This window comes from Platalea leucorodia, assembly GCF_965183815.1.
Source record: "Platalea leucorodia genome assembly, chromosome: 7".
Taxonomy (NCBI): Eukaryota; Metazoa; Chordata; class Aves; order Pelecaniformes; family Threskiornithidae; genus Platalea; species Platalea leucorodia.
This window is the reverse complement of record NC_138829.1, coordinates 52,819,356-52,845,456: the sequence shown is the minus strand read 5'-3', so window position 1 is coordinate 52,845,456 and position 26,101 is coordinate 52,819,356. Positions and strand designations below refer to the sequence as shown.

Genomic DNA, 26,101 nt, shown 5'->3' with positions numbered 1-26,101 from the left:
TTTTCACCAATTAATAGCAGGTCCTTTCACCAGTGACTTGTGAGGCAATGTGGACACTAAGATGAGAATTCACAAAGTAGAAATAAAACCCAGCAGTTTCAAGAGCTCAAGCACAAGTATTTACAAATCAACTGAAAGGAGGGTTAATCAGTAGTTTTCAACTGCCTTTTTGAAAAACAAATTAGATTGACTGTAACTATTTTGAAGTTAAAGAACTAAGAAATGTTTAATTACATTTAAACTAAGTTTTATGAATATGGTATCACAAGACAATGTCCCATTACAGAAGGGCCAATACATTTAAGTAGCTGCTTGGTCAGCTTATAAGTCAGTTTTAACATTCAGTGACTATGAGTAAGAGAAGACTGTATTCCAGTTCTTGTTTGTCTACTGCAAGTTCTCAAAGAAAACTTAAAGAACATGCCCTTAATAGGCAAATCTACAAAAAAACCCATACCAGGAAGAGCCTAAGCATTGCTCTCTGCTCACTAGTTTTGACTTACCTGTGTCCCCACTAAGCCTACCACACAACACCTGAGGAAATCCCACCCTCTTTAAAACAAATTTACATTACAAAAGGCACAAGATGCAACATGCTTTGCTTTCCTTCAGGGCCCTTCCTTCCCCTTACCCTCAGAAGTCACAGTAATAATGCTGGAGTACAATTCCAGTTCTGGGACTTACCTGAAGCAGTCTTGCCAGGGAACTTCATAGTTCAGTTTCCTCTCAGAATTTAACAAGAGCCATCTCAACTCTAAGAAAAGGCTTCACTTCTGATGCAACCTTTTATTACAGTTAGCGCTACTGTGACTGAATCTCCTCTTTTTGGTTCTGAGAAGCATGAAATACAATGGATGAGTCAGAGGACAGTCTCCATGGGCTTCTGGAGAACTTGGAATTTACCCTTGGAATACAAAACACGGCTTCCTACAGAATCAAGACACCTATTACATGTCAGTTCTTTTCAGCTAGCTGCAAAGCATCATTCTAAACTGTTTGTTTCCACCCCTTTCATTACTGCTGCCCTTCCCACTGGGTTTACCATGTGCAATAGTACCTGTTAAACAAAGCCTTCAGTAGCCTAGAGAAGTTACCTGGCTATTCATACTACAAATACTTCATCTGGTGTGCAAGTAAAACTCAATATATGCTGGTAACTTTTACTTTTGTTTTTAGGGTAGTTAACAGGACAGATACAGTAACGTGCTTAAACCTAAATCTTTTCCCACCTCTAAAACTATAGACTTTATAAACTGATCCTCAGTCTACTTTTCATCACTTACTGTAACCACCTTTCTTCCCCACGCTTTCTGTTAGTATTCAGTTATAGAAAAAAATGCTAAAGACACATTTAAGTAGAAGGCATATCCCACAGCATTGAGCCTAAAGCTTAAATTAGTCTGCCTTTGAAAGCAAGCAAGAAAGTACTTCCAGCATAGACTAAGGCCAGAAACAGCATCTATTTATCCTGCAGATATAACAAAGACTTAAAAACATCATAGTTGATATTCTTAAGTGCTTTATATTTATTATAAAGTATTAATAATTGAGTGTATGGAAAATGATTCTCTATACTAGAGAATAAAATGACAGCTTTTACAAGTTATGCTATACAGTACATGAAATGCTGCACATTTCAGCTGCTTGAAACAGTATTTGCTATACAAGTGAAAAAGGGTAGACTTAGAACTTTATTATTTATAATAGTGTGTTAGAAAGCACAAACAAATAACACTCAAAATAAACAAGCTCCCAAAAATCCAAAGTAATCTTTAGGTGACATGTACACAGATTATACTCAAGTTTCAATATACACATTATTGTTCCCCACAAGACGCTCCACTTTACTGGATTGCTGGAACATGATGAAAATTGAAGGTGCAAGAAACGCACCTCCCAAGCCACCTAAGCATTGGAGAGGCAGAACAGCAATTTCCTGAAGTGTTCTCCACAGTCTTTGGCTTTACTATTTCTTACAGCCATATACTGTGGCAACACAAGAAGAGAGATGGGCTCCAATTACAAGTATTGCCAATCCCAATCCAGTTATCTGGGGAGTTGCTAGAGCAATTCAAGGCACTCTTCCCAGTGCTGCCAGCCCACAGAACCCCCTGTGCAGGACACAGCATTTTAAGAGACAACCAGGCTGGGCTAAAGCATGTTCTTGAAGGACATGGAATGAACAGTTCAAGACAAACTCCTTCAGGATGTCCAGTTCAAAGTTCATTCATACTTCACAGGCACACCAGCTTAAGAGAAACATTCATGTATATGTAGGTAACACTATAAAGCATACTGCTTCAATGTGTTTAGTTGCTTTATGGTTAAAGTGGTGTAACAGATCAGCAGCTTTGAAGATAGTGTTCATGGGGCATGTTGAACCTAATCTCACAGTAAGATTTTAAGCGTACTTCACAGTTTAACAGTTGTCTCCTTCACTTCTTCTCATTAAGAGGCAGTGTCTACAATGAATCATCTTTTACAACTGTTCTGCTTACAACATAAATCATAATGCCAACACCCCCACCCCCCCCCAAAATGTACTCACGGTAACACTGTTTGTTCTGATGCACGTGGTATTGACACTTAATTGTAAGCTTCTCCCATAATATAAAATACCTTCTAGATCAAAAAGGTTTAAAGATATTGCACTGTTGTATTTTACTTTTGCCTCCCAATCTCATTCCAAGTATTTACGAAACTGTAAACAAGTCATTTTTATACAGTCTTCAGTACTGTACACCTGCGTTCCAAGGAACTGGAATTCAGTGACACCTTCGTTAGAGATACAGTAGCCTAAGCACAGTTTAAGTTCTGTCCAGCTGCCCTTTTCGTACAGTAACCAACAGGCCACTCCTCCCACATTCACACCTTCAGCTTCCTCTTCTGATCAAAGTATGCATCAAATCTGGATAATGCATATTCCTGGAGAAATAAGGGACATTCAGTACTCAATACAGTAAACACTACTGAGTTTTCTTATTTGGGATGGGAAAGCATAATGAAGGTATTAACTGTGTTACCTTCCTAATCCATCATCTCAATGCATTAATTAGCTCTATCTGGGAAGGATAATCTCTCCAGAGACGTTCTGGCCTCTTAAAATTTCCTCCAATCTTATTTCAACTCTAACACTACTAGCTGCTGCCAGCATGTCAGAAAAAACAGGAACTAAAAGGTCAGGATTTCACTAAGAAGGATGGCTTCTGCAACACTTCCCGCAGGATATTCAGTGTACCTGGACGTTGTACCACTTTACAGTACACTAAACATGTATCAGGAGTTAGACTGATCTATTTCTCAAGCACAACAAGCTACCTGGCATTGATATTGTTGCACACCGAATATCAACATGTTGTTACACATGCACTTTGACTACTCAATTTCCAAATTCACATTTACTGTAAGCTAGCTTCCCTCTTGCATGGGATCCCTTATTGCAGAAGAATACTTCTCTGCAAGGCATCGTCCCACTGCAAGGGCTGACACATATTCAACAATGGGAAGAATTTCTGAAGTTTATGATCTTAGATGTTCTTTACATTCATAAGGAAATAGCACAAACTAGTAACACATTGATTTTAAGAAGTTTTACTCCACTTAGAAGATACTAGTTGCTGTGAGAAGCCATTTAATTTACTTTCTGATAATGTACAAGTATACATTTTTAGTTACATGAAACTATGATTAAATAACTTACCAGGTAACCAAACTCAATGGATGAGATCTTTGCTTGTATAATAGACCACAGACCCCAGAAGAAGTGTGATGCAAGGGCAAACCTGAAATTACAAGGCTACGTTTATTGAAATACCCAGCTAAGTCACAACACCTTATTTCAATATCCTGTTAGAATAGCATTCCCTGGTTTGGGTATGTCCACACCTTTTCTTCAAGTATGACATTATAAAAATAATTCCATTAGCTTCCTGATGGAGTGGTATTTTGTTTACTCCACTAATACTGTATACCACATACCTAAAGATTACAGTAGACAGATTTTTCTTTACCACATATAAAGAGCTTAGAATCCCTCTTAGCTGAAGTTTCTCCACTGAGTGAGGTATACAAGTATAGGTGTCACAGTGGAAGTTTCAAGATACCGTTGTGAAAGACAAGTTACCTGTTAACTTCTACCAACACTTCTTCTTCTAGTTTGGACTTCTCTTCATTGCTCAGATTTTCAAAGCCATCATGGAATGCAGACAAGTAACTGGAGATAAAATGAAGCTGGAAGGCAAGTAAACAAAGTTACAACTCTGTCTCAAGACATATTTGCTTCTTTCAGAACTAGGCAGGCCTTTTAATAAGTTGTCATTTATTTTTTCCAAAAACATCAACAGTGCTGGAGTTAGCTTTAAGATTAATGGTGGTTCTACTAATTGCTCAGAAGCCTGCTTTAAGAAAAGCCATAATATTAGGACATTTTGCTACTGCCAACTAAGTTCACACCTGCAGTCTACAACTACGGGACTTTTTGTGGTGGATAGCTACATGACACACAGTAAATATTCTATCCTGAACAGCTATTATGAAGTTTCTATGATTTTTAAAGCAAAGGTAGTCAGGATTACAGAAAGCGTTATATTTAAGGAAGTCATGGAGGAAAGGTCTTGGGACAGAGTAAGACCAAAACAGAACTGAAAAAGAGAATTAAGATATGAAGACTGTGGGCACTAGTATTTTATTAATGGTGTCTTATATGCCTACCTGTTGCTTCTTTGAAGGATATTTAAGAACACTAGCTTTGAAGAATGGGTACTTCTCATACGTGTAATCATACATCCATTCACAGAAGTGATTTCCAATGTCAAATCCTCTGAAAAAGAGACAAACACTCAATATTTGCATACTGGCAATCTGGTTTCGCTTAAGCAAACCTAAAATCAAGTTTAAAAGCACAAGGCTACTTAGAACTTACTGAAGTTTTGCTAAAGGAGGTAGAGAATTGATGATTAGAACACAACTTTTTTGCAAGTTATTAAAATCAATTAGTAAAGACAGGCAATTAAGAATGAAAGCTACTAGCTACATGAAAATACTACAGTTTGCTACCAAGATTTATACCAATGGAGACAGTTAAAATACTTGAGTATGCACTACATCTCAGCACAAAGTCATATGCATCTCTAATGTTAGCATTATTGCAGGCAAAGAGGTTAAACTATTTAACATATCCCACTTGTACATTATTGGAATTCAGAGTTCCATCATGTTCCAGCTGTGCTAATGTTTAATGATCCCAATGACTCCATACACTTAGGTCATCCTTAAACACAGGTACTAGATGACTGAGGTAATAACAGATAGCATTTTGTGTAACCGTGTAGTGAAAAACCTAGGATTACTCTCATCTGTGCATATGAGAAAGCCATTTGAAAGGACTGCAGAAAAAAAAACACAAAGCAAACCTGCCCTACATACATATGGACACATACAACCTACCATTTTCCTCATCTCCCCACTAGAAAGAAATTTTGACATGCAAGCAAGAAGCCATTTGTGCACAAACAGGCCCTCTAAATCTGGACAACCAATGAGCTCCAACAGCTTTGACTCTGCTGTATGCCTATACTCAATGCCATCGGGACCAAAGCCGTTTTGACTAGTTATGTTTGCTGTCCACCACTAATAGAGCAGAACACAATTCACTAGAATAGACAGACAATCAGCAGTGCAGCACTTGCTCCCACTGTATCATGTAGAAAGCAACACACCTTCCTGCTGAATAGAAAGTAGTGATTTACCGGTAATTATAGCTGCTGTATTCAAAGTCAATGAGCATCAGCTTTTGGTTTTCTGAATTCTCTCTGCCTTCCAGAAGCAAGACATTACCTGAAAATTTTAAGGTAATACAGCTTATTCAATAAAGTCACGGGAAAATTACAGAAAAGGAATACTCTATTTTAAGAAACACTGCTCAGCTAATCCCAGTTATCCCTTACATCTGCGCAGCAGAATGACAGGAAAAGCCAAGTTGCACTGGCTGTATACCAGCTCATTGAAAGTTGATATATATATACTATAAACCTTGTAAAGCTGAAAGCAAGAAAGTTTTCTTCTGTACAGGCAGAGGTAGATTTGTTCTCCTAAGGCTCCTGCTTCTCCAGTGTTTAGCTTGCAGCTAAGTCACGTGACACTGTCAGCCTTAGCAGCCCTTCCTGCATTGTTTCTTTCCACAGCTTGAGATCTAAATTATGCAGCATCTCTCATACCTGCATAGCCCTATGATTGATCACACAACACTTGGGACAGGAATTGCTTTTCATCAGCTTGAAAGCCAGACTGATCACTTTGCTATTCCAATATTTGCCTCAACCAGTACCTACAGAAAAGCTCAGCCTGTTCCTTTATAACAGGGAGATTGCTTTATCTGATCACGTATATTGCAGACAGCTAAGAAAGGTATGGTCTTAGCAGAAAACACCCAAGGCTCCAATCATCAACTGACCCATACTAACAGAGCATGTGTACATGCTTGGCTTAATCCAGTTATGATACTAGACCTTCTCCTAATGAGCCAGAAGGGTTGCTGAAGCCAATGCACTTTGCTTTGCAAGTGTTGCACACTGGGAGTGCACAGGCTGCTGTTTCAGGTCAGCTGCCAGAGCAGTATCTTGATAACACGACTACCTCTCAGAAAGCAAACAGGTGACCACAGCTTAATAATGTATCATTGAACAAGGTCATGAAATATTAGCAGCTTACCTTCTTGACAGTCATTGTGGCAAAATACGACTGGTGATGAAGTAGCTTCAAGCATAGCTCTAGAAAACAGCAATATAGCATCTTTTAAGTAACAAATCACTAAGTCCAGCTCCACTTCCAAGTAAAGAATGTATTTTGTAGTAAGAATTTGAAGCACTATTCATTTCTAGCAAGACCCTGTTTTCTCAATTAGGAGCCCAAGATCGATCAGGACAATGAAGTTTGACTTCACTGATCAGCAAGTCAGATCAGCAATTGATCGTATCAGTTCGTAGTCATATGAGACTCAGTTTGGTTACAGAACCAAAAGCAATCCCCAACTTGTAAAGTAAAATGAATATAGGGTATTATACTGTATAATGTATTTGAACAAGTATACAGATTCATACTGAAACTCTGCAAATTGGAAGATAGTGGTAGACAAAATAAGCCTACCTTAGATTTTTCATTTCCTGGGGGAGATTGTAACTGAGGAGTTTGTTCAGTTTTCTAGTTCTGGATTCCCTGGTAAATTTAATCCTCAGCACTTGATTTAGATATCTGGTAAAAACAGAGACAACAGTACAGCATTTGTGACAATAAGTATATTAGTCTTCCCATACTAAGATACCATTTAAACTAAACCCAAGAAAGTTTAAAAAAAAAAGAGTTACTAAAGAAAATGTTACTATTCTTCAAGGTAATTTAAGTTCTTCAAGTAACTATGAAACAGTTTCTGGGTACAGTGAGAGCTTGTGCTCTCAGGCATTCAGGAAGAATTATCTGCTTTTCAAAATTACAACAGGTCACCTTTTTTCCATACTTTAAAGTATTGCATAACTTACTTTTCCATTGTTCCAAAAAGCCACTTAGGTTCTTTATTAAATGGCATTTTCATGCCATGAAATCTAGCCATCTTCTCAGCTATTTCAGCAGATATGTCAGGTAAGCTTAGCTCTTCAGTACTTAGTTTCCTGCTCTGTAATGAAATATAGTATTCTTGAAATACAGTTAATTAATTAAGTACAAAAGTGTGATTAATTACAAACACTAGCATGAGTCTCTATATAGTATAGTATAAAATACTAGCATAGTACTCAAACAATACACTTTTTTCATCCCAAATGAACTTACAAAATTGCTGTCTTTGGAAAAGCCAAGTTAGCCAGCCTAGCTGACTTATGACTTCATCAATTCTCTTCTAAATCAAGACCTGGGGAACATCACAACTCACACTAAGAATATCTTCAAAGCAGACTGGGTATAAATATTTAAGAACATCAAAACCATCTGCTCTTGTTGCTGTTAAAGGGAAGTGTTACTCCATAGCTTCCAATGCTATGTTTGGTATCTAACAGGCTTTTTATCTTCATTTATTAGTCTCTGCTACAGCTGAAGAGTTTTTAGATATCTCTCCCTGGCAAGAGCTATAATTGGGCTCTCCAACACCCACTATAACTGTATCAAATTACGGCTAGCAATTACTACAGGCTGCTAAGTATTCCATTCCCACATCCCTGCTTTTCCGGGCAGCCCAGAGACCTTCTTGTCATGATCAATTAAAACAGCTACCAGCAGCCCACTAACTAATCATGAACAGGACTTACGGGAATGAATTCCTCCAGTCGCCCTTGTGGAAAGATTCCATACAGCTTTGGGCCAAGAGCTCTCTCTGCAAGAATGGCAAACATAACACTTTCCAGAACCATGGCTTCTGCTCCCTAAAAAAAAAAAATTAAAGCATTAGTTGGTGCTTGCACAGAAATGAACTTAGGTGTGCACAACAGCTAAACTGCTACAAAGTGAGAAATTCTAGGGTTAGCTTTAAAAGAAGACTCAACATTTTACTAACCAAAGTTTCTTGACTATTAACAACTCATGGTTAGCATAGGAGCAATGCAAGTATTTTGCTTTCAAGTTAAAGCTGGGGAGGAAAACCTGTATTACTTAACAAGTACTGTTGGTGGGCCAGGTCAAAGGAAAACTATGCAAAAACCAAAACACTCTCTCTTCCCTAACCTGTGGGAACTCCACAAATTCATTTCCTGAAGGAGTTTATCCTACTGAAGCACAGAACAGGAACTATAAATATTATCCTTGGCTATTTTAACACACTCTGGAACACTGCCCCACAAAAGGACATTTTAACTATGCAAGTGAATGAAGTGAACGACTGAACTAACCAGTTTTTCACTTAGAAGAATGACTTAGGATTTGTTTCTGTTAAGCATATTTTAGGTCTTCTCTCTTTTTTTTTTCTCTCCCCCCAAACAGAGAATAATTTAAACTCCTGCTAAGGAGCATGTGTGTGTGAATAAACATTCCTCCTCTTCTACCTTGAAACATACCTCAAGTTTCAATAACTTCAAGCTTTTCCTTACATCAATAAACTCAGTCCATAACAATCACAAGCAGACAGCTTTTTAATATAACTGTTTAAAAATTAGTAGAAATTAACTGTATTTTCAAGACATATTTCACATCACTGAAGTATAGCTTTCTTGATGGGTAAGATTAGCTGTAAGTAAACACAGAAGCCACAGTATAAATCACAACTTCCATCAATTATGTTAACCAGAATCCAGCTGTACTCAAATCCTAGAGGTCTGCTAAGCCTCTCCCTACTTTTGAGCCACTCAAAGTCTGACCCATGACACTTAAGAGCACAAAATTAAGAAAGCTCTCAGATATTTTGGACTACAGAGCCTTTTGCATTACTGTACTTACTGCAGTCTCAGACAGTAAATAACTCTTTCTATAGAACTTCCACTCCTGAGTAGACTCCAGGCAGTTCTGTTGATAAATTATTTTTATTACTGGCCCACACTTTATTATTCTGGCATCTTCTCAAGAAATTCTAGCATTTCATATTGAAGTGTACGAAAGACTCACATAACTATGTTCTGAAGTATAATGTCAATGAAAAATCACCAAGAATAGTGAGAGTTTAAGATGATTTGCATATGAATGTATTGCATCCACGTCCTCCACTGTTTTTCCACCTCAACTCCTCAAAGCAGAACTAATGCACCAAAAATATGTACTTTTAATCATTTCACATGTCCTCACCACTACAGATCTGAACTCTTCAGTTCTGAAGCCTAATGCCAAGCAGCAAAAAGCAAATTAGAAACAGGTTACTGAATGTCTACTCCATTATTAGTCGATATTGAATTTGTCCGTGCCTGGTACAACACCCGGGTGTTTTAAAAGTCTGATTACAGCAATCCTGTTGGCTGTTCCCATTAAGATGTCAGTTCCTTGTTTTCACATCTTACTGAAAAAACAACTCATGATACTTGGATAACAGCAAGTGCCAAAGAAATGTTCTTCATTAATGCTTAATGCATCAGAAGTGAGAACCAGAAATAGTGAAATCTCCAATTACTCAACAGTGCACTTCTGGGTTACTTCTGCCACATGTCTGCCTAGCCCTAGTCTTTTAAGACATGCTTAAAAATTTAGAACCTTCAGGTAATCCACAACTACACGATTGCAAGTTTGTAAGCTTCTGTGTCAGCAGTGTTAACAAGGGTGGCTGCATCTCTCCATGAGAGATCTGCTTCAAGATTAAAAAGTACAGGTAAATATTATCTAAAAGCAGCAGTATAAGAATATTCAAGTCTGAATGCTCTGGTGCCTGTCTCTTAAAAGACAAAAAAGTTTAGAGCACCAGAAGAACTTCCTCTACTGTAACAGAATGGTCACTTGAGAAGTCCAATGAGAGCTCTAGAATAATACCATCATATCTCAGGCACAAAGGCTTCTCCTCCATAACACCTGATGGACCTTTTACCAAGTCTCCACTACATACACTACTGTCAAGTATAGGTGTGGAAATAAACCACTAAAGGACATTAGAAAATTCTACAGCATACTTCATATGGACACCGAACAAATCTAGGTATCTAAGCCTTCAGTTAAATGATGACTTTTTAAAGGATCAAGCATTATAACTAAGTAAATTATGTATCTCAATGCCTTCAAATACTTTGCACTATACTTATACTGGCAAGACAACAACCTGTTGTTTTAAGCTCTGAAGCTCTCAATTTTAATCAGTTTCAAACTGATGTAACCATGAGCACTTATATTTAAAACAAGCTTCTGGAGAAGATTTGACCACTCACACTTTTAAGTGAATACTTAGAGCTGAATGTTGCACTTCAAACTTAAGAATTATAAACACTCTTTACAAGACTTTTCCAGTACACAACTCCCAGTCAGGCAAGAAGAGATCAAAAGCCTTTCTATACTTTAGTTGGAACCAAAGCTTCTGCTTCATTCTTGCTTCAACAAAAAGCTCACTATAAAACAGATGAAATAGTAATATTTGAGGAAAATTACCCCTAACTATAGCAAAAGCAAGGTAAAACATAGACAATCCCTGTTAAAAGACCTTACAAGCTGACAGAAGACTAACCCATCTCTAGTCACAGTTGTCAAACACCAGGCAGCTCAGAACAGCTACAATGCTTTTGCTAGTGATCCAGAACACTTTGGAATTACCCAGAGGTTTTTCTTCTCTCCAAAGAATGATATTAACTCCTCTGATCAAACCTACCTACAATTTTTACCTAGACTCAAGAAAATTAACAAATCCATCCTGACAGGAATTCTTGAGTACACTGATCCAACAGTGAAGTTCCAGCACTATGAGATTAATAGCAGAAAACAATAACCTACCAGCACAGAATCACTATTTTCAGGCAACAAAGACAGTTCTGAACTTCAAAGCCTCACTTCCTGTACTGCAAAACTTCTACGAGCTGCTGGCACCAGGGTGGGGCTTGTTTGGATTTTTGTTTTCTTTTATAACTTTAGGAACTTTTTTACTGGATTTGGGTGGGGGAGAAGTCAACCCACCTCCATTTTTTAATCTCTGAAGAAAACTGAGGAATCAAACCAGTACATTTTTCAGTTCAGTCTTGATGCAACTGACTGAAACTGTTCCAGTAAACTTAACTGGAAGTTCAACAAAACTTCAAAAGCAGTCATTCAACAACAAAAATTTTACAACCAGTTTCAACTCACTAGAAAAAAAACCAAATGCTTGAACTGTTTCAGATGGCATTCCCAGAAGGCAGAAAATACAAGGGGAGAAAAGCAGCACTTATCAAACAAGTAAAAGGTACTTCTCCCTAATCACTGCCAAAACCATTACAGAGCTGAAAAATGATAGCAGTACATAAGCAAAGCATCTGGCTAACATGCTGCAATGTTATCCCTTACTGAAAAAAATACGGCCAGGGTAGAAATCTAAATTACCAAATTCTGTTCAGATGACTTTATGAAAAATTACACTCAGCTAAACATTATGCTTCAGGAGCAGAAATGGTTCCAAATGCAAGACGTTTAAAGTTTGCAGAACACATATGATCTAAGCACAATGCTCATCAGAAACACCTCGTGTTCAAGAAGTTCCCTCCAGCTCCATATACTTTCCTCAGAAGAGTTCATCAATGTATTATAAAATAGGGATTAGGTAAAGCAAAGTACTCATCTTCCTCTACTAAAGAAAGAAGAGCCTAGTATTATCAGCTGTACTGATACCAATGTTAGAAATGGTAAGAAGCCATTTAGGGTAGAATTGGGGGGAGGGTGTCTCTTGTTAATGTGGAATGCTTAAATCTTTCCAAACTATGTACAGACACTCACATTATAATGTTACTTCTACGAGCAAATAGATTTCTTTTTCTTCATTACTGTTTACATTTCTAGAAACACAGCCCAGACACCAGGTGGAATAACTACTGGTTTAGAACAAGCAGGATCACCACATTTCTCTATCATCTAGAAAATTCTGTGAAATAAGCAAATTTAGTTACTTACTTGCAAGTCATTTTCCTTCTGAGACTGTACAGACTCTCCTTTATTACAGGACCTCTATGAATGAGAAAAAGCAAACACAATGAGAAGATGAAATTTAACATGATTAACCTGCAACCACCAGAACAAAGGGAGTAGAAGTGTCAGCTACAATTAACTAGATGTCTCAACACTGTCTTGATCTGTGACAGCTACAGCACTAGTATCCATCTGACCTCTGCCCACCATACTATTCCAACAATTCCAAAATCTTGCAAAAGGATGTGCCACTGAGACCAAGCCATTCCTGTAAATAGCCTGAGACCTGATGCTCAGGTATGTTTTTATTGTTTCCCAGTATTTCAAAACAAGATTTCAATGTATCATAAGCTTAGAGGAACATTTTTTAATTAAGAGAAATTTAAGTCTCTCTGCATGACAGCTGGGATGATAATTCTTCTTGCAGCTAAAGCACTTAAGAGATGCATTACAGAGATTGCATAAAAGCCTTAGAAGGACTATTAGAAGAGGCATGTTATGAAGCTTGCAAAACACTTGCTTTTTTCTATTACCTTATTTTCCAAATTTCTTGTGACTAGAATTTCCTTATTTACAGTATGCTGTCTAGGATATATGTACAATGTACCACTGGCTGTGCAAATCCAAGATTTTTCTTTAAATGAACTGCCCACGTAAGCTAAAGAAGACTCAGTAAGAACTGCAGTATACTAGCAAAACTTTAACAAATTCCATGCATAATGTATTGTGCTAGGATTGTTAACAGTCATTATAAAGCAGTTTCAGAGTATCAAACCACACCCTCAGCAACTGAACCCTCAATGGCACATGCTTTTAATAGAGCTGCACATTTAAAATTCAAGATGTAATAAAAACCTTGTCCTTTAAAGGGCTTGAAGGTAAGGAGAAGAGAAAGCAAATATTTGCTTAGAATTAGTGACAGTTTGTGGCTGCTATTTATGTTGCAATTCCACCGTTGACTGTTTAAACCAGACTAGCTTTAGAGGCCCATAAAGGTAGCCTGCATCTTCACCTTCTGAACAAAAAACATTTGATTCATAGAACCGTGTGCATACCTTTCTGTTCCAAAGCTCTAACATGTCCAAAACAAGGGTGGAAATATGAACTTAATGGAATACAGTTAAGCAACACCAGCTGCCTTAAGTACAATACAACAAGCTAATGATTTACACAAGCTATGCAGTTACAGTATTTCAGAAGCTATAGAAGAAGTATAGTTAACATGAATCGATGATCTTTCAGCAAGTACTTCCCATTCCACTAGGATAATAAGTTTAAAACAAGACAATATGAAAACTACTATTAGTTTATATTCCTTTCAAGGAAATTAATAAAGTCAAAACATATTCACTAAAGCTAAATGCGTAACTACTCAATAGCATTAAGTCATTTACAGAGGGCTTCTCTGAACAAGCATGTCCTACATCAATACCACTCTTGCATCTTACAGATTTTTCTTGAACAGTCAGAAAGTTACTCACCATCCAGGAGTCTTTCCTGATTAATGGTGCTCTCAGAATGGTTCAGTTCATCAGAAGGTAAGCAGATTAGGCTTTTCCCTAGAACCTGAATTGGCATCCACTTTCCAGAAGTCATACTGTATAAAGAGCTAGCCAGTTCTAAGAGTCCACCTCAAATTAGCGTTGGAGATAGCCTAATGGCATCTACTGTGCCATTAGAAAGAGACAGTTAGGGATGTGTACTGCAGAGTCATCACAAAAGGAGACTTCTGCAGCATCCCTTCCTCTTTTCTGTTCCCTCAGCATGGAGCATTAGTGTTCAGAGGAGAATGAACACAAAGTAATTCGTAAATAACTTGCAAATATGAATGGGAGCTTGGAGAGGATCAGTCTTCACAAGTGGCCATGTACTCAGCCTAGAATTAGGAAAGTCTCCAGTACATGTGGTGAAGGAGAATGAAGTAAGTGGTATGCAATTTTATGTAACAGAAGTTTAAGAGTTTAACTCTAAGAGTTCAACAGATGTCAAAGTGGTAGGATTTGATTGTTTTCTGACTGCACAATCACCTGTGAGAACAGTGGTTCAAAGTGAAACATCTCATACCATGAAGTATTTGATCTACATATTTAGCTCGTGTGTTCTTGGCTAAACCAACCACAACTTCAGTTTTTCCATAAACTCTAATAGCTCACTCCAACTTATGTCCAATTCTGGGAGCTATTTACTTCAACGGCAATGAGGAGATTTTAATTACCTAAATAAAGGAATGATTGAATAACTGCTGGCAGTTTTTAATCACTCTCTCTATATAAAAATATTAACTAGAAATGGACATGTGTTTTACATCTTTAATATTTCTTTAAATTTTGTTCAGTGCTTCTTTTATTGTGGGAAGGCTTATTCGCAAAGCAGATTAAGAAAGCTCACTACAGTTTTAGTGAGGACAGCTATATGCAGAGACAACAGAAGTTGTTATAGATTCTACTTTGTGATCATGTAAATTGATTTTAAAGCAGGAAGCTTCAGGTACAAGATGAAAGTCCTAGAATGGGAGTCATTGCACATTATCTGATCTGTGATCAGAAGACGACCAGACAGTGCTTACACATCTGGCAGTTTGACACAGAAAATAGAGTTCTTCATCATTTTCTCCCTAATGCCCCAAATTTATTTCCCTTGTATCTGGAAGATGAGTTCTGTATCAAAAATCCTATGTGATGCTTGGCAGGACAATTCTGTATAGAGGAGGAACTTGCAACGTTTTTTTCCCCCCAAATAACCTTTAGCTCTGCCCACAAATGTAAATCTTGCATTATAACTCAATTTTTCTGAGTTTACTGAGCTTTAGTAGTTTAAGACTTCAAAATACTGCAACACTTTGGTTTAGACAAACCCCTAGGAATTCAAATCCCAAGGAATTACAATATTGCAAGAAACTGCCTGAGAGGTCAGAGGCAACCTATGCAGGGGAAGCTTTTCTTAATTCTAGAAGCTGTTGGAAGACATTGATTTGAACTTCAGGGTATGGGAACACAAACAGTTTTAGATTCAGCAATAACTATCTCTGCTTCTAAAATCTGCTGTTGATCACTGATCCCTGCCAGACCTGAAGACTAATTTGCTGAAGTCCTAGAATCTAGCATGTGAAGAATAATTCCCAGTTCAAGACCTACAAAAGCCACAAAGACATCTCTAATCCTCTTCATTTCAAGTTACCATTCTCTTATGAGGGAGCAGAGGAAAGGAAGGGGCAGTACTTTGATATTTTGTTATTGCTGTAAACATTCAGATGCACAGACAGTAGCTGGTGCTACTTAAGTCTTATTTTTAAACAATGAAATCCAGTACTAAAGAAAATGAAAGCTGTAGAGAATGCTCCAACTTCAGAGATCTCATACTATACCGTGAATCGTGTCTGTCACCTGGAAACCAGAGTGCTCTAGGCACGATCGCATGGGCAAGCCTGCAGCAGAGAACACATGCATATACAACTAAAGTGGTACATTACCCCCATAATACCCTTAACTCCACCCAACACAAATATATCCCCGTAAGAGGTGCTTGGTTTCTTTCAAGCCGTCTGCCAGTGCCAGGGATTTGTAGTTACTCCATGCTACAAACAGACATGGACACCAACAACCACAGAAGACGTTGATAATTACAGTTACACAGCAGTCTGCATTTTATTTAGTTACAAAAAATAAAAGGCAGCAAGGCAGGTATGGAAAAAGATTTGCCACAGAACTGTGGCAACCATTTATACTTATTTTGCGTCTGCTCACATAGAAATTGAGAGACCAGAGAGAAACATTATGTATACTGGTTTGTTTTTCCTCATTTATATACAAGATTCTGTTTTGGCTGTCGCAAAGTAACAGAGCCGCAGTGAATCAGAGTTCAAGGTTCTTTTGACATGTGTAAGAGAACGGGAATCAATCCCCAAGTTACCTTTTGATAGGTGAACTTCAAAGAAATTCACCTTAATTTGAGCTTCTTTTTTTTGTTGATGCTATCTCGTGTTGAAATCCTATCAGCATTTCTAAGACATGGGAAGTTTTGGTTGTTCTGAGTTTAAGTAGAAACACTACAGTGATCTGCATATGAAATCCAATCTTAAACTCTGGACATTAAATGGCATATTGCTGGATAACCTTTTGTTTCAGTTGTTTTAACACTGATATAGCCAACAGTTAAAGACATTTTGTCATGAGGAAGTTTTACGTTCAATGCTCCCCTTTAAATTTAGCAACTAAGCTGGAGCAAGAATAAGTGAAGCAGAGTAAGACATTTCCCTTTTTTCAATGTAGAACATATCTGCATTGTGCCTCAAACATTTGAGTTTTAATGTGGTTAGTACTTTAACCTGTCACAAGCACAAATACTTGCCTTAAAAAAAAAAGTTCTGCTCAAGGATATACTCAAGAGAAGTCCTTGATTTTTAAACATCCATGCCAGTGCAACCATTTATAATAATGGCCGAGCCAGCTCAGTCCATCTCCCCCCAACTCCCCCCAAAACAGTCATGCACACAAAAAAATCGGCTTAAACATATCAGCTATGACAGAGGAAGGCACAAAGCCTTCCCTGTGTGGCAGCTTTAGCCAACTGGCATGGTTTGTATTGGATGAGTTTCATGTACTGACATTTGTGTCTTCCAAGATTCATAATAAGCAAACTGGGGCTATTTTCAAACTGCAAAAAAGGTTCCTTTAAAAGGTGGCTCAAAGAATTATGGTGCCAGTGTCATTCATTCTTAACTTAGTATCAGGTATCTATTTTTCACTTCTATTCAAAATTTTAACTTAACCTCGTCTTCTATATATACACAAGAATTTGGTGCAGATTGCTATAGATCTATAGTATTTACAGTAAAGGGATAAGAAGAGCTGATATTATCACTATTTTGTGCTCCAATTTCAACAGAAAGTAAAATGGACGAGAGTTAAAACATCCTACAAAAGCTCAAACAAACAAGTGGTAACTACTAATACCCAGTGGCAGTTACAATTAAGTCATTGAGAATTAAGTCTCAATTAACTGATTTTAGCGTAAGGTCTCAACACTCAAGCAGTGTCCCTCAATTTCTATAGGGCTTTAAACTTAAGCAACATTACTAAAAAAATATCAAATTACTCCCTCTTAACAGGCTTGTCAGAAGATTCTGCTTATCGCCACCCAGAAATTCATAAGAATCCTAAGAGAGGTTTTCAAAATACCCCAATAAAACAGTTTGCTTATATTTTAACTTGCATTTAAGGTAGAGGGGCTGGAAGAGACAAATGTTTGTTGACAAAAATTGTGAACCTCAATGCAATCTGAAAGTTTTACCTTGGGACTTTCTCTGCTTACTTAACCTTTAGTGAACTGCACCAACAAGAGCAGTCATTTCACTGCCACTATGGAAATAAAGGAAGTTAGACATCTCAAAAGATCCTTCAACACCAAGAGTAGAAAGGTTAGAAAGTTATGAACACACTTTCAATTTTCAAACCAAATTAGTTCTGATTTTAGAGCCCAAAATTTTGTTTTGATTTCTTCAGTGGATAGGGGCACAGAAAAGGCAAGTTAAAAAAACCCTGAGGGAAGAGGAGGGCAACCAAATTCTAGTCTACTTCACTTTTCCTTTGAAATATAAGGGAAAGGCCATATTTCTTCACAGCTCTTGGGCAACAGAAGTTCTACCACTACAGCAGTTTTACAGCCCACGTTCCTACTCAAGCCTTCTATATATTAAGTCAGCATTACATTAAAGCCATTAATAATTCCGAAAAAATTCTTAGCATCAACCCTAGGAGTCATTTTGAAAACAAAGTTTTTCACCACCATTTTTTTCACTTTGCTTTTGGTTTCTCTTAAACTAAAGGAAAGACTATTTAAGCTTGAATTAACTTCTACACGCTTTTCTTGTTTAACAGTTTAACTTTCCCAACACACATACGGTGGTGTAGCCAAGCATTTCATGCTATTTCAAACCACTGGAATCTTTTACATATTTCTGGTAAAGTTTGCTACCACGGGAAAGTTAACACCTCACATAGTATATTGAAAGAACACTTTAAAGCCAGTTAAGTGACAGTATCCAATGAGATTTTTTAATAGTAAGTTTGGTGAAGGCAGCAGAAGCAGGAAGAATGGGCCGAAATTTCAGGAACAGTCAATCTCCTGCAGATATTGGATCAGTTACTCAAAGCAAGTGACTGAGTACTGGAAAATAGCAAGTTAATGGATACTAAAACCAAACCTTCTAAGTGAAATAGAAACAATTGCCAACATCCAAATGCAATTTTATGAAGCTGCAATTTTTCATAAGGTTAAACACTTATGTTATGATTATTTATTTACATATATAATCAAGTTTCTAGCACAGATGGGTAAGAGAAGATCTGCTGTACAGTCCTATGGTAACAGCCTGTAAGCTTTAGAAGAGATTACCTTTACAAAATATTCTTGATTTTAAACCTTACAATTTGAAACAGATTTGCCAACCACTTCTCTTAAGGTTTGACAAATTTCAATACTATTTACATTTTACTAACCAAATAAAAGAAAAGTAACATTAGAAGAGTTTGACAAACATCTGGTTAAGCTTCTATGCCAGCTACAAGGCATATCACACATTTAGGAAAGCATGTTTTGGAATGAGATGGCTGTACGGTATTGATGTTTGTGCTTCATTTTTATTCTAACACTATAGATCGGATTTTCCAGCAACACAATTACCCATGAGATCTAATAGAATGCTTGAGCACTGTATAAGTTTGACAAAAACTTCAACCTTAATCTCCAAGATTCCTAAATGCTACCAAGATTAAAATTAAGCAGTTTATAGTCTCTTGTGATCTTGCTAGTTATGCCAAAGTCCTACTGTACAGAAGCAAACTTTAATAGCTTTTCTGAAACACCACAGTCCAAACTTAACACCATAAACAAAACATTACTGATCAAACGGACAGCAAATGAGCCTTCAGCTGATACACGCCAGTCAGGATCTGTATAGAAAGGAGCATAAGTTCCAGGCAATAACAAACTATGAAGAAAACTGCTTTAAGCTAGCAATCTACCCCACTACCACTGAAACACATTCCCAAAAGGATAAAGCAGCACACACTTGCAGTGTGTCACAAATTAAGATCTCCAAACACATTACAATTAAGCTACAGAAACCCTCCCACTCCCAAAGCACTCTACGTACTCACCATCTGCAGAATTGCACCATATAAGCGCAGGAGAACTTTCCGTGGTTCATCTGCAACTGTCTCAATGGTATCAGGCAGCGAGCACTGAAACAGCATGTTGCTGAGGCCACCTCTATCAAGAGAAAGGTACATTTATCAGCTAACTTGTATGAGCATACATGTTTCATTTCCTACAAATCAGAGGTGCACTAATCATCCTTTTAGTATGATTAACTGACCAACTCTAACATGAGAAACAATTTCCCAACAGTACCAATAACTCATAACATATAAGGCTTCAATAAAAAAAATGGCAGCTTCGTGCTTCTTAATGTATAGTTCACCAGCAATATTTATCGACCCAAACTACAGCTTGAGCTATGAACAAACTGACGTAAAATGCAACAGGCAATTAAGAGAAGATGTAGACTTTTGTTAACTTAATTATTTTCAGGACTTCTCCAAAGTGATGCTGGAGTCTTGTCAGATATACTTGGTTCCACAAACAAGCAAGAAGACAGCCAAATAAGCTTAAAACCATGCAGTGAGTATAAAACCCTAAGTTTGAATTAAGAGCTGGTATCACTGGCATGGCAGCCACAAAGATTAGCTACAAAGATTTAACCTGAATACCTGTGCTACAGCATTGCAGATTAAAGTCTTACTTATGCTATCATTCTCAGGGACTCATTTTCAATTCTGAAATTTACAATTAAAGGAGTTCTTTATTTTAAAGAAATTGGTCATGCACTCATGACATGAGTCAAAACTAAAGTCACCCTCAGAATCTTATCAGGTAAGACACAAACTAGGGAGTCCTGTGCTTCAATCATTCAGGGGTTATACAAGCATGCTGGCTTTTCATATAATTACTGTTTCACAACAGTGTTCTTACAGGAAAAAGTGACAGCATTTGTTTTCTACAGGTTTATCAAGCTAGATAGATACTAGATTAGAGAAGCTAAGTTTCTTGATTTCTAGTAGCCCACTACAAACACCAGTCTACTCAACCCATATTTTCTTTACTACATTGCCTTTTTGCATCTTATTATCAATATATTCATTAAGAAGTTTTCAAATTTCCCTTCTGCAATAGATTTTTCCCTATTACTTCTTCCTCTACTATAAGAGAAAAAAGTACTGAAACTTCTAGTTTACTTGCAAAACAGAAATCCAAATCAGGTCTACTGAAAAAACTTGTCTTGTCTCACCATTAAAGAACGAACTTTCAAGAACAAATACAATCCAAATACAGTAGCTGGCAGTAAAGGGATGAGGTAGCACAGATTTAAAAAGTAAGTAATTTTACTTGTAGCATGCTACATAACTTACTGCAGTAACTCTAGAATTTAAATCTGTCATGTCGTCATTTCCTTCACAAAGTAATGCAGTTTTTTGTAACACCCAAACCCTAAGTATTTAACATTACCTTGCAGTGAGCTTTTATTGCAGGAAGCCATGGCAGATGCAAAATGCAGTGGCTAAAATGCAGTTCTTAGTCCTAACCTGACACTCCTCTCAATGCTTTTTCAAATATTTTTCTGGATTCTCTTACAACGCAGTGGGGAAGTAGTAAAGAGCTTCTGGAGAAAAAGGCTACCAAGAAGTAGATGACCTGTATGTATTTACTGGGAGACGATATGGAGAAGAAGGGCTAGCCTACATACCCAAAGTCAACAACTAAGAAGGAATAAAAAAATCTCAAGAAAATAAGGTAAAACAGCAGCTGCACAATATGGTCAAGAAAGAAGACAGAAGAGAACCAGGTGGCTTGGCAGGCATCCAAAAAAGGATGTTTAGAGACAAGAGGTATGAAGTTAATTTTGAACCATGAAGGTGAACAGGTAGAAAAAACAGGCAGATGGAAAGGGTATCAAATGAAGAGCAAAGCCAGACTATTCAGATGCAATCAGAACATTGGCTAATTATACCAACTACACTTCTGGCTTCATTTAAACTGTGCTAGACAGTTTTTTTTGAAAAACTTTTGCCACCTTTTCTAAGCCTCTGATGTAGACTTTGGTGAAAATATCAATACTTAAATAGAAGAACTAAACACATTGAAACCCACTTTACAAAAAATACCAGACTAGAGCTCATCAAAATCCTGTACAGTTACGTTACTTATTTGAAGTACGCTCAGCCCACATACAGTGCATGAAAGCCCAGAAACTCTTCTTTTTATACCTCTCCAGACAAATAGGAGTGTCTTACTGAGGCTGAACTCCATTAAACAGAAGTTTCACTATAGTTTTACGCACTCAAGACTTCAAAATTACCTCTAATCAAGAAAATCCATATGGGAGTCTAATAAAAGGTATTGTTCCTCCTGAAAGGTCAACAGACTCAGAAGCTTGTTTAAGGGTCAAAAGGGCGTATATCACTCTTATACAGATAAAGCTACCAGTTAGTCTACTGCTACAAATTACTTAAAAGGTAAGCCCTTCCAGAAGGGTCACCTATTTTCAAAGCTTCCCATTGCTTTCCCCAAATCACAGCCACAGCAGTTAGATGTGCTTAGATACTTGCATTCTGATTAGATGTGAATTTATTTTTTTACTCTCAAACAATACGGACTGGACCCCTTCATCCCATGATACCAAGTACCTAACACATGTTCACAAACGTGATTTGCACTAATGCAGTCAAAATGGCAACACTGACAGACACAGTGGAGAATGCACACTGAGTGCTTGACTTTTGTGAAACTAGAATCAGCAAACCAACATGATGCCGCATTCTCCACAGATAAAAGTGGTGAAAAGACTTTTGCCAAAATAAATGCAACTGCTAATTAGCATGGTTCTACACATCATTCTTAAGTTTCAGCCCATCTTCTCTTCCTCCCAATCCAGAAACCATCAAGCCATTTTGAAGTGGTATCTCAGAGGGGAAGTTTTCAAGAAATGCAAAAATAGCCGCGCTAAAACCTAAGGCTTTAGAAAATAAGTACTGAAGTCAGCAGTAGCCACTAGCAAGGATGAAAACAGAATTAAGCAAGTCAGATTACAGACATCTTATCATACTAGTCTAGTGTCTAGGAACAGTATCAGTCTTCTAAAAATTCTCTTCATTCATAAACTTATTATGACCATACCAAGTGAGGAGAAATGATCTAAAAATACAAATACTATCTGCACTGGCTTTTGATGAGTTGCTCATTTTTAGTAAGGCTTTTAAAATACATTTAGAAATGAGCATGATGCATTTTGATTATACTTTTATATATCAGAGCTTTGTCAACAGTTTATGCTCTCTTAGCTAACTGGGGGTAGATTTGCCTGTATTTTGTGTACCAACAAAAGTAGAAACACTAGGGAAGCAAACTCAGGACTCGAGGGGAGAAGCTAACAACCATATCCTTTGCAACCGTATGCAACTATGTTTGATCAGGTAGAATGATCAAGCACTAAGACACTAGACAAGCAGTCTGTAAAAATGAAACTCTGAACTTACACCGGTTTAACAAGCATACAGGACCAGTGCAAAAGAGACTATAATTCCGCAAAGAAGGCAAGGATCTCAAACACATCACATATGGCTTCTAGAACATCCCCAATTCACATATTTCTGCTGCCAACGTGCTGAGTCACAAGTACTTGTAACTATATATGCTAAAAGATGAATCACATCAGCGATACACCGCATTTCCCTGCGAACTTCTGAATTTCAGAGCGCTCAGGGCCACGCCAAAAAAGGCACATTTTTTCTCAGGAGAGAGCTCCGTACGCGGTGCAACGGTTTCTACCAGCTCCATCACTTTTACCCTCAAGGTGCGGGGCCCCTCACCCGGCTCAGGGCCCAGGCGCCGCCGCCGCGCTGCAGTACCAGCCGCCTCGCACCACCACCCTCTCCTGGGCGGAGGGGGGGGGGGGGGGGGGGGGGGTGTTGACGCAACGAACCCAGGGCCTCCCGCCTCCCCCCAGGCGAGACCGCCCGCGCCGAGGCGGCGGGTCCAGCCGGCCTTGCGCCGCTGCCAGCCGCACCCCCCACGCCGGTGCGCGGAGCGGGGATGCCCGCGCCGTCCCAGAGCGAATGCGGGAGGCGGATGCGCAGTTGCTCGCCACGCGGCAGCGAGCGTGCTCCCCTCTGCCCAGGAAGGCAAATTTAGCAAGGATTTTTTTTTTTTAAACAAAGAAAGAAAATACAAACGCGAGACCCTCATCTCTCGCGCCAGGAAGCGGCTCGGACTCCCAGCGACCAGCCGGCCCCGCCCCCTCCCCAGAGGGACCAACCACCCCCGCCCTCCTCAGCGCTGACCTGATGGGGCTGATGCGCAGCTGCTCCTCCCGCAGCCCCCGCCAGGCCCCGGGCAGGAACTCCTTGCACCATAGATACGCCTTGCGCCGCGTTCGGGGGTCGATCGGCGCCTCCTCCTCAGGTGGCGGCGGCAGCAACAGCGCGGAAGGCGGGGTCGTGACGCCCCCGCCTCTGCCTGCCGCGACGGGGTCTTTCCCCTCAGGGTCGGCGTGAGCTAGCGGCGAGGGGGGCTGCCCGGCGGCGGGGAGGACGCCGCCGCCCCCGCCGGAGCTGCAGCCGAGGAGGAGCCCGAGCGGGGAAGGGTCGGTCTCGCCGTTACAGAACTTGGTCTTCATAGCGTGAGGCGGGCGGGCGAGAGGGCGACGGCAGCGGGGAGGGGGCGCGGCGGCCGTTAGGACGAAGAGCGGGCGGGCGCGACAGCTCACGCGCTCTCGCCTCCCGTGCGTCCTTCCGCCGTCAGCGCCAGCGGCGAGTGAGCCGGGGGCTTGGTCCCGGCCCCCCCTTTTATAGGCTGCGCAGCACGCGGGCCCGCTCGCCTCACGCTTCTTCCCTCTGTCCTGATTGGCTCACGGCTGCCGGCTGCGGCCTGGAGCGGGGGCGGGGAGGGGGAGAAGCTGCGAGCGAGCGCGAGGAGCGCGCGCGCGCTTTCTCCCAGCTTCCGGAGCGCCTGGTGATTGGTGCGCAAAGGAGCACGAGGCGCTGGCTCGCGCCGTCGCGGCCACCCCTGTGCGCGAGGGGCGGGCGCGGAGCACGCCGATTGGCCGTTCCCCCGTTGTCCCGGTGACTGGCGCGCGCAGCTCGGGGTGGGGGACGCAGCGGAAGGTGACCCCGCCCCCCCCCCCCCGGTCCCCACGGCGGTGGCGGCGCGGCCGCCAGCCCCGGCCCCGGCCCCGGCCCCCTGCCTGCGGGCCCGCCCCGTTAGATCCCCTCGGGCCCCGCTTCCCCTTCCCGCCGGGCTCAGCCCTGCCCCCGCCGCCTCCCAGCGCCCCTCTGTGCCTGCCGCTGAGGGCCGGGCCCTGCACCTGCCGCTCCCCCTCGGCCCGGCGGCCGCCGCTCAAGCCTGAGGAGGAGTTAACGGGGGAGGTTTGGGCCATGGCGGGGGCTCGACCGGGCTGGGGGGCTGAGCCGGAGGGGAGCACTGAGCAGAGAAGGAGGCAGCTGGCCGGGGCAGGGCGTGGGTCCCCTCACGGCGTGCTGTGCGGTGGAGCTGCCTTCGTCGCGTCTTTGGAATACGGTGTTGAATTGGGCTGGTTCCCTCGGGGCCGGCCGTGCCAAGGCCTCCTGACGTGCTGGTGTCATTCACTCCCGTGACTTGCCACGAAAACGTGCGGGAAGTCTCTGTGCTGTACAAATCAACAATATGTTTATTTAAACTCTGCTTCTTCTGGGAAGTTACTGAGTTGCTTAGTTATGTGTGAGGGCTGATTCATGCCTATATGGTAAGCCGGTCTCTCTTGGCTTAGGAAAAAATCGTGTCTGAATAGAAAGGTAAGCTACAAGAAGAAAAATAATTTCCTCATACAGTGCTTCAAAGTTGAGTTTCTTTGTTAGTTTTGGCGGTGGAAAGACGTTTTCCTGTTACGGAAAACGTCAGCACCTGCCTTCCAGGCCTTCGCAGCACGTGAGGGGTGTTGGAGTGATGATGTCGCAGCCAGCTGGAAGGAGCCACAGCTTTCCTGGCCTTCCTGCAACCGGAGGGGGTGAGGATGTTGCCTAACGTGTTGTATCACCTCATCATAAATGAACAGTAAAGGAATAAATCACCTTTAAGCTTTGAACTACCTTTGCACTTCCCTGATTTTTTCCTCCTTTGGCTGTTCTCCCTTGATGGTCTTTTACTGTATATAAGCTTGTGGGCTCTTTTAATAATAGTTGCCATTATTGTGGCAATCATTGTTAAAGCTGGGGATTGCTGGGTTGCAAGGGACTTCCTGATACGCTCCTTCCCTCATCCCTCCCCAGACTTGTTAATGCTGGCCATTTCACTGACATTTGTTCATACCAAGTCATAAGCTTTGCTTCAAAACCTCAAATAATCTCTTTCAAAGCCTCAGAGAATTTAGAAGGAGATAGGAACATTATGGCTCTATTTGTTTTATATCCTTTTGATTACAACACACCCTTTCTTAGTCCTGTAATGACTTTCATTTTGATAAGTATCCTGGATCCCT

At 40.1% G+C, this 26,101-nt stretch overlaps 1 protein-coding gene across 1 annotated transcript; it reads right to left on the bottom strand.

Moving 5' to 3' along the window:
- Window positions 1–1,645: 1,645 nt before the first annotated feature.
- Window positions 1,646–24,278, bottom strand: CHKA (choline kinase alpha). The gene is made up of 12 exons (XM_082318913.1): window positions 23,931–24,278; window positions 19,692–19,803; window positions 12,520–12,573; window positions 8,295–8,408; window positions 7,533–7,666; window positions 7,144–7,248; window positions 6,709–6,767; window positions 5,748–5,835; window positions 4,711–4,819; window positions 4,124–4,230; window positions 3,701–3,782; window positions 1,646–2,925 (listed from the first exon to the last, which is right to left on the bottom strand). The coding sequence occupies exons 1-12, from the start codon at window positions 24,263–24,265 to the stop codon at window positions 2,866–2,868; spliced, it is 1,359 nt and encodes a 452-aa protein (XP_082175039.1). The 5' UTR covers window positions 24,266–24,278; the 3' UTR covers window positions 1,646–2,865.
- Between the last annotated feature and the right edge of the window lie 1,823 nt (window positions 24,279–26,101).

Excerpts from the sequence above, each read along its gene's own strand:
- CHKA (XM_082318913.1), bottom strand. The coding sequence starts at position 24,265 with ATGAAGACCAAGTTCTGTAACGGCGAGACCGACCCTTCCCCGCTCGGG. Across the intron at positions 8,409-12,519 it reads AGAAGGAAAATGACTTGCAA|GGAGCAGAAGCCATGGTTCT; the intron begins GTAAGTAACTAA and ends TTTTTTTTTTAG. Across the intron at positions 3,783-4,123 it reads GTGTTGGTAGAAGTTAACAG|GTTTGCCCTTGCATCACACT; the intron begins GTAACTTGTCTT and ends TTGTAATTTCAG.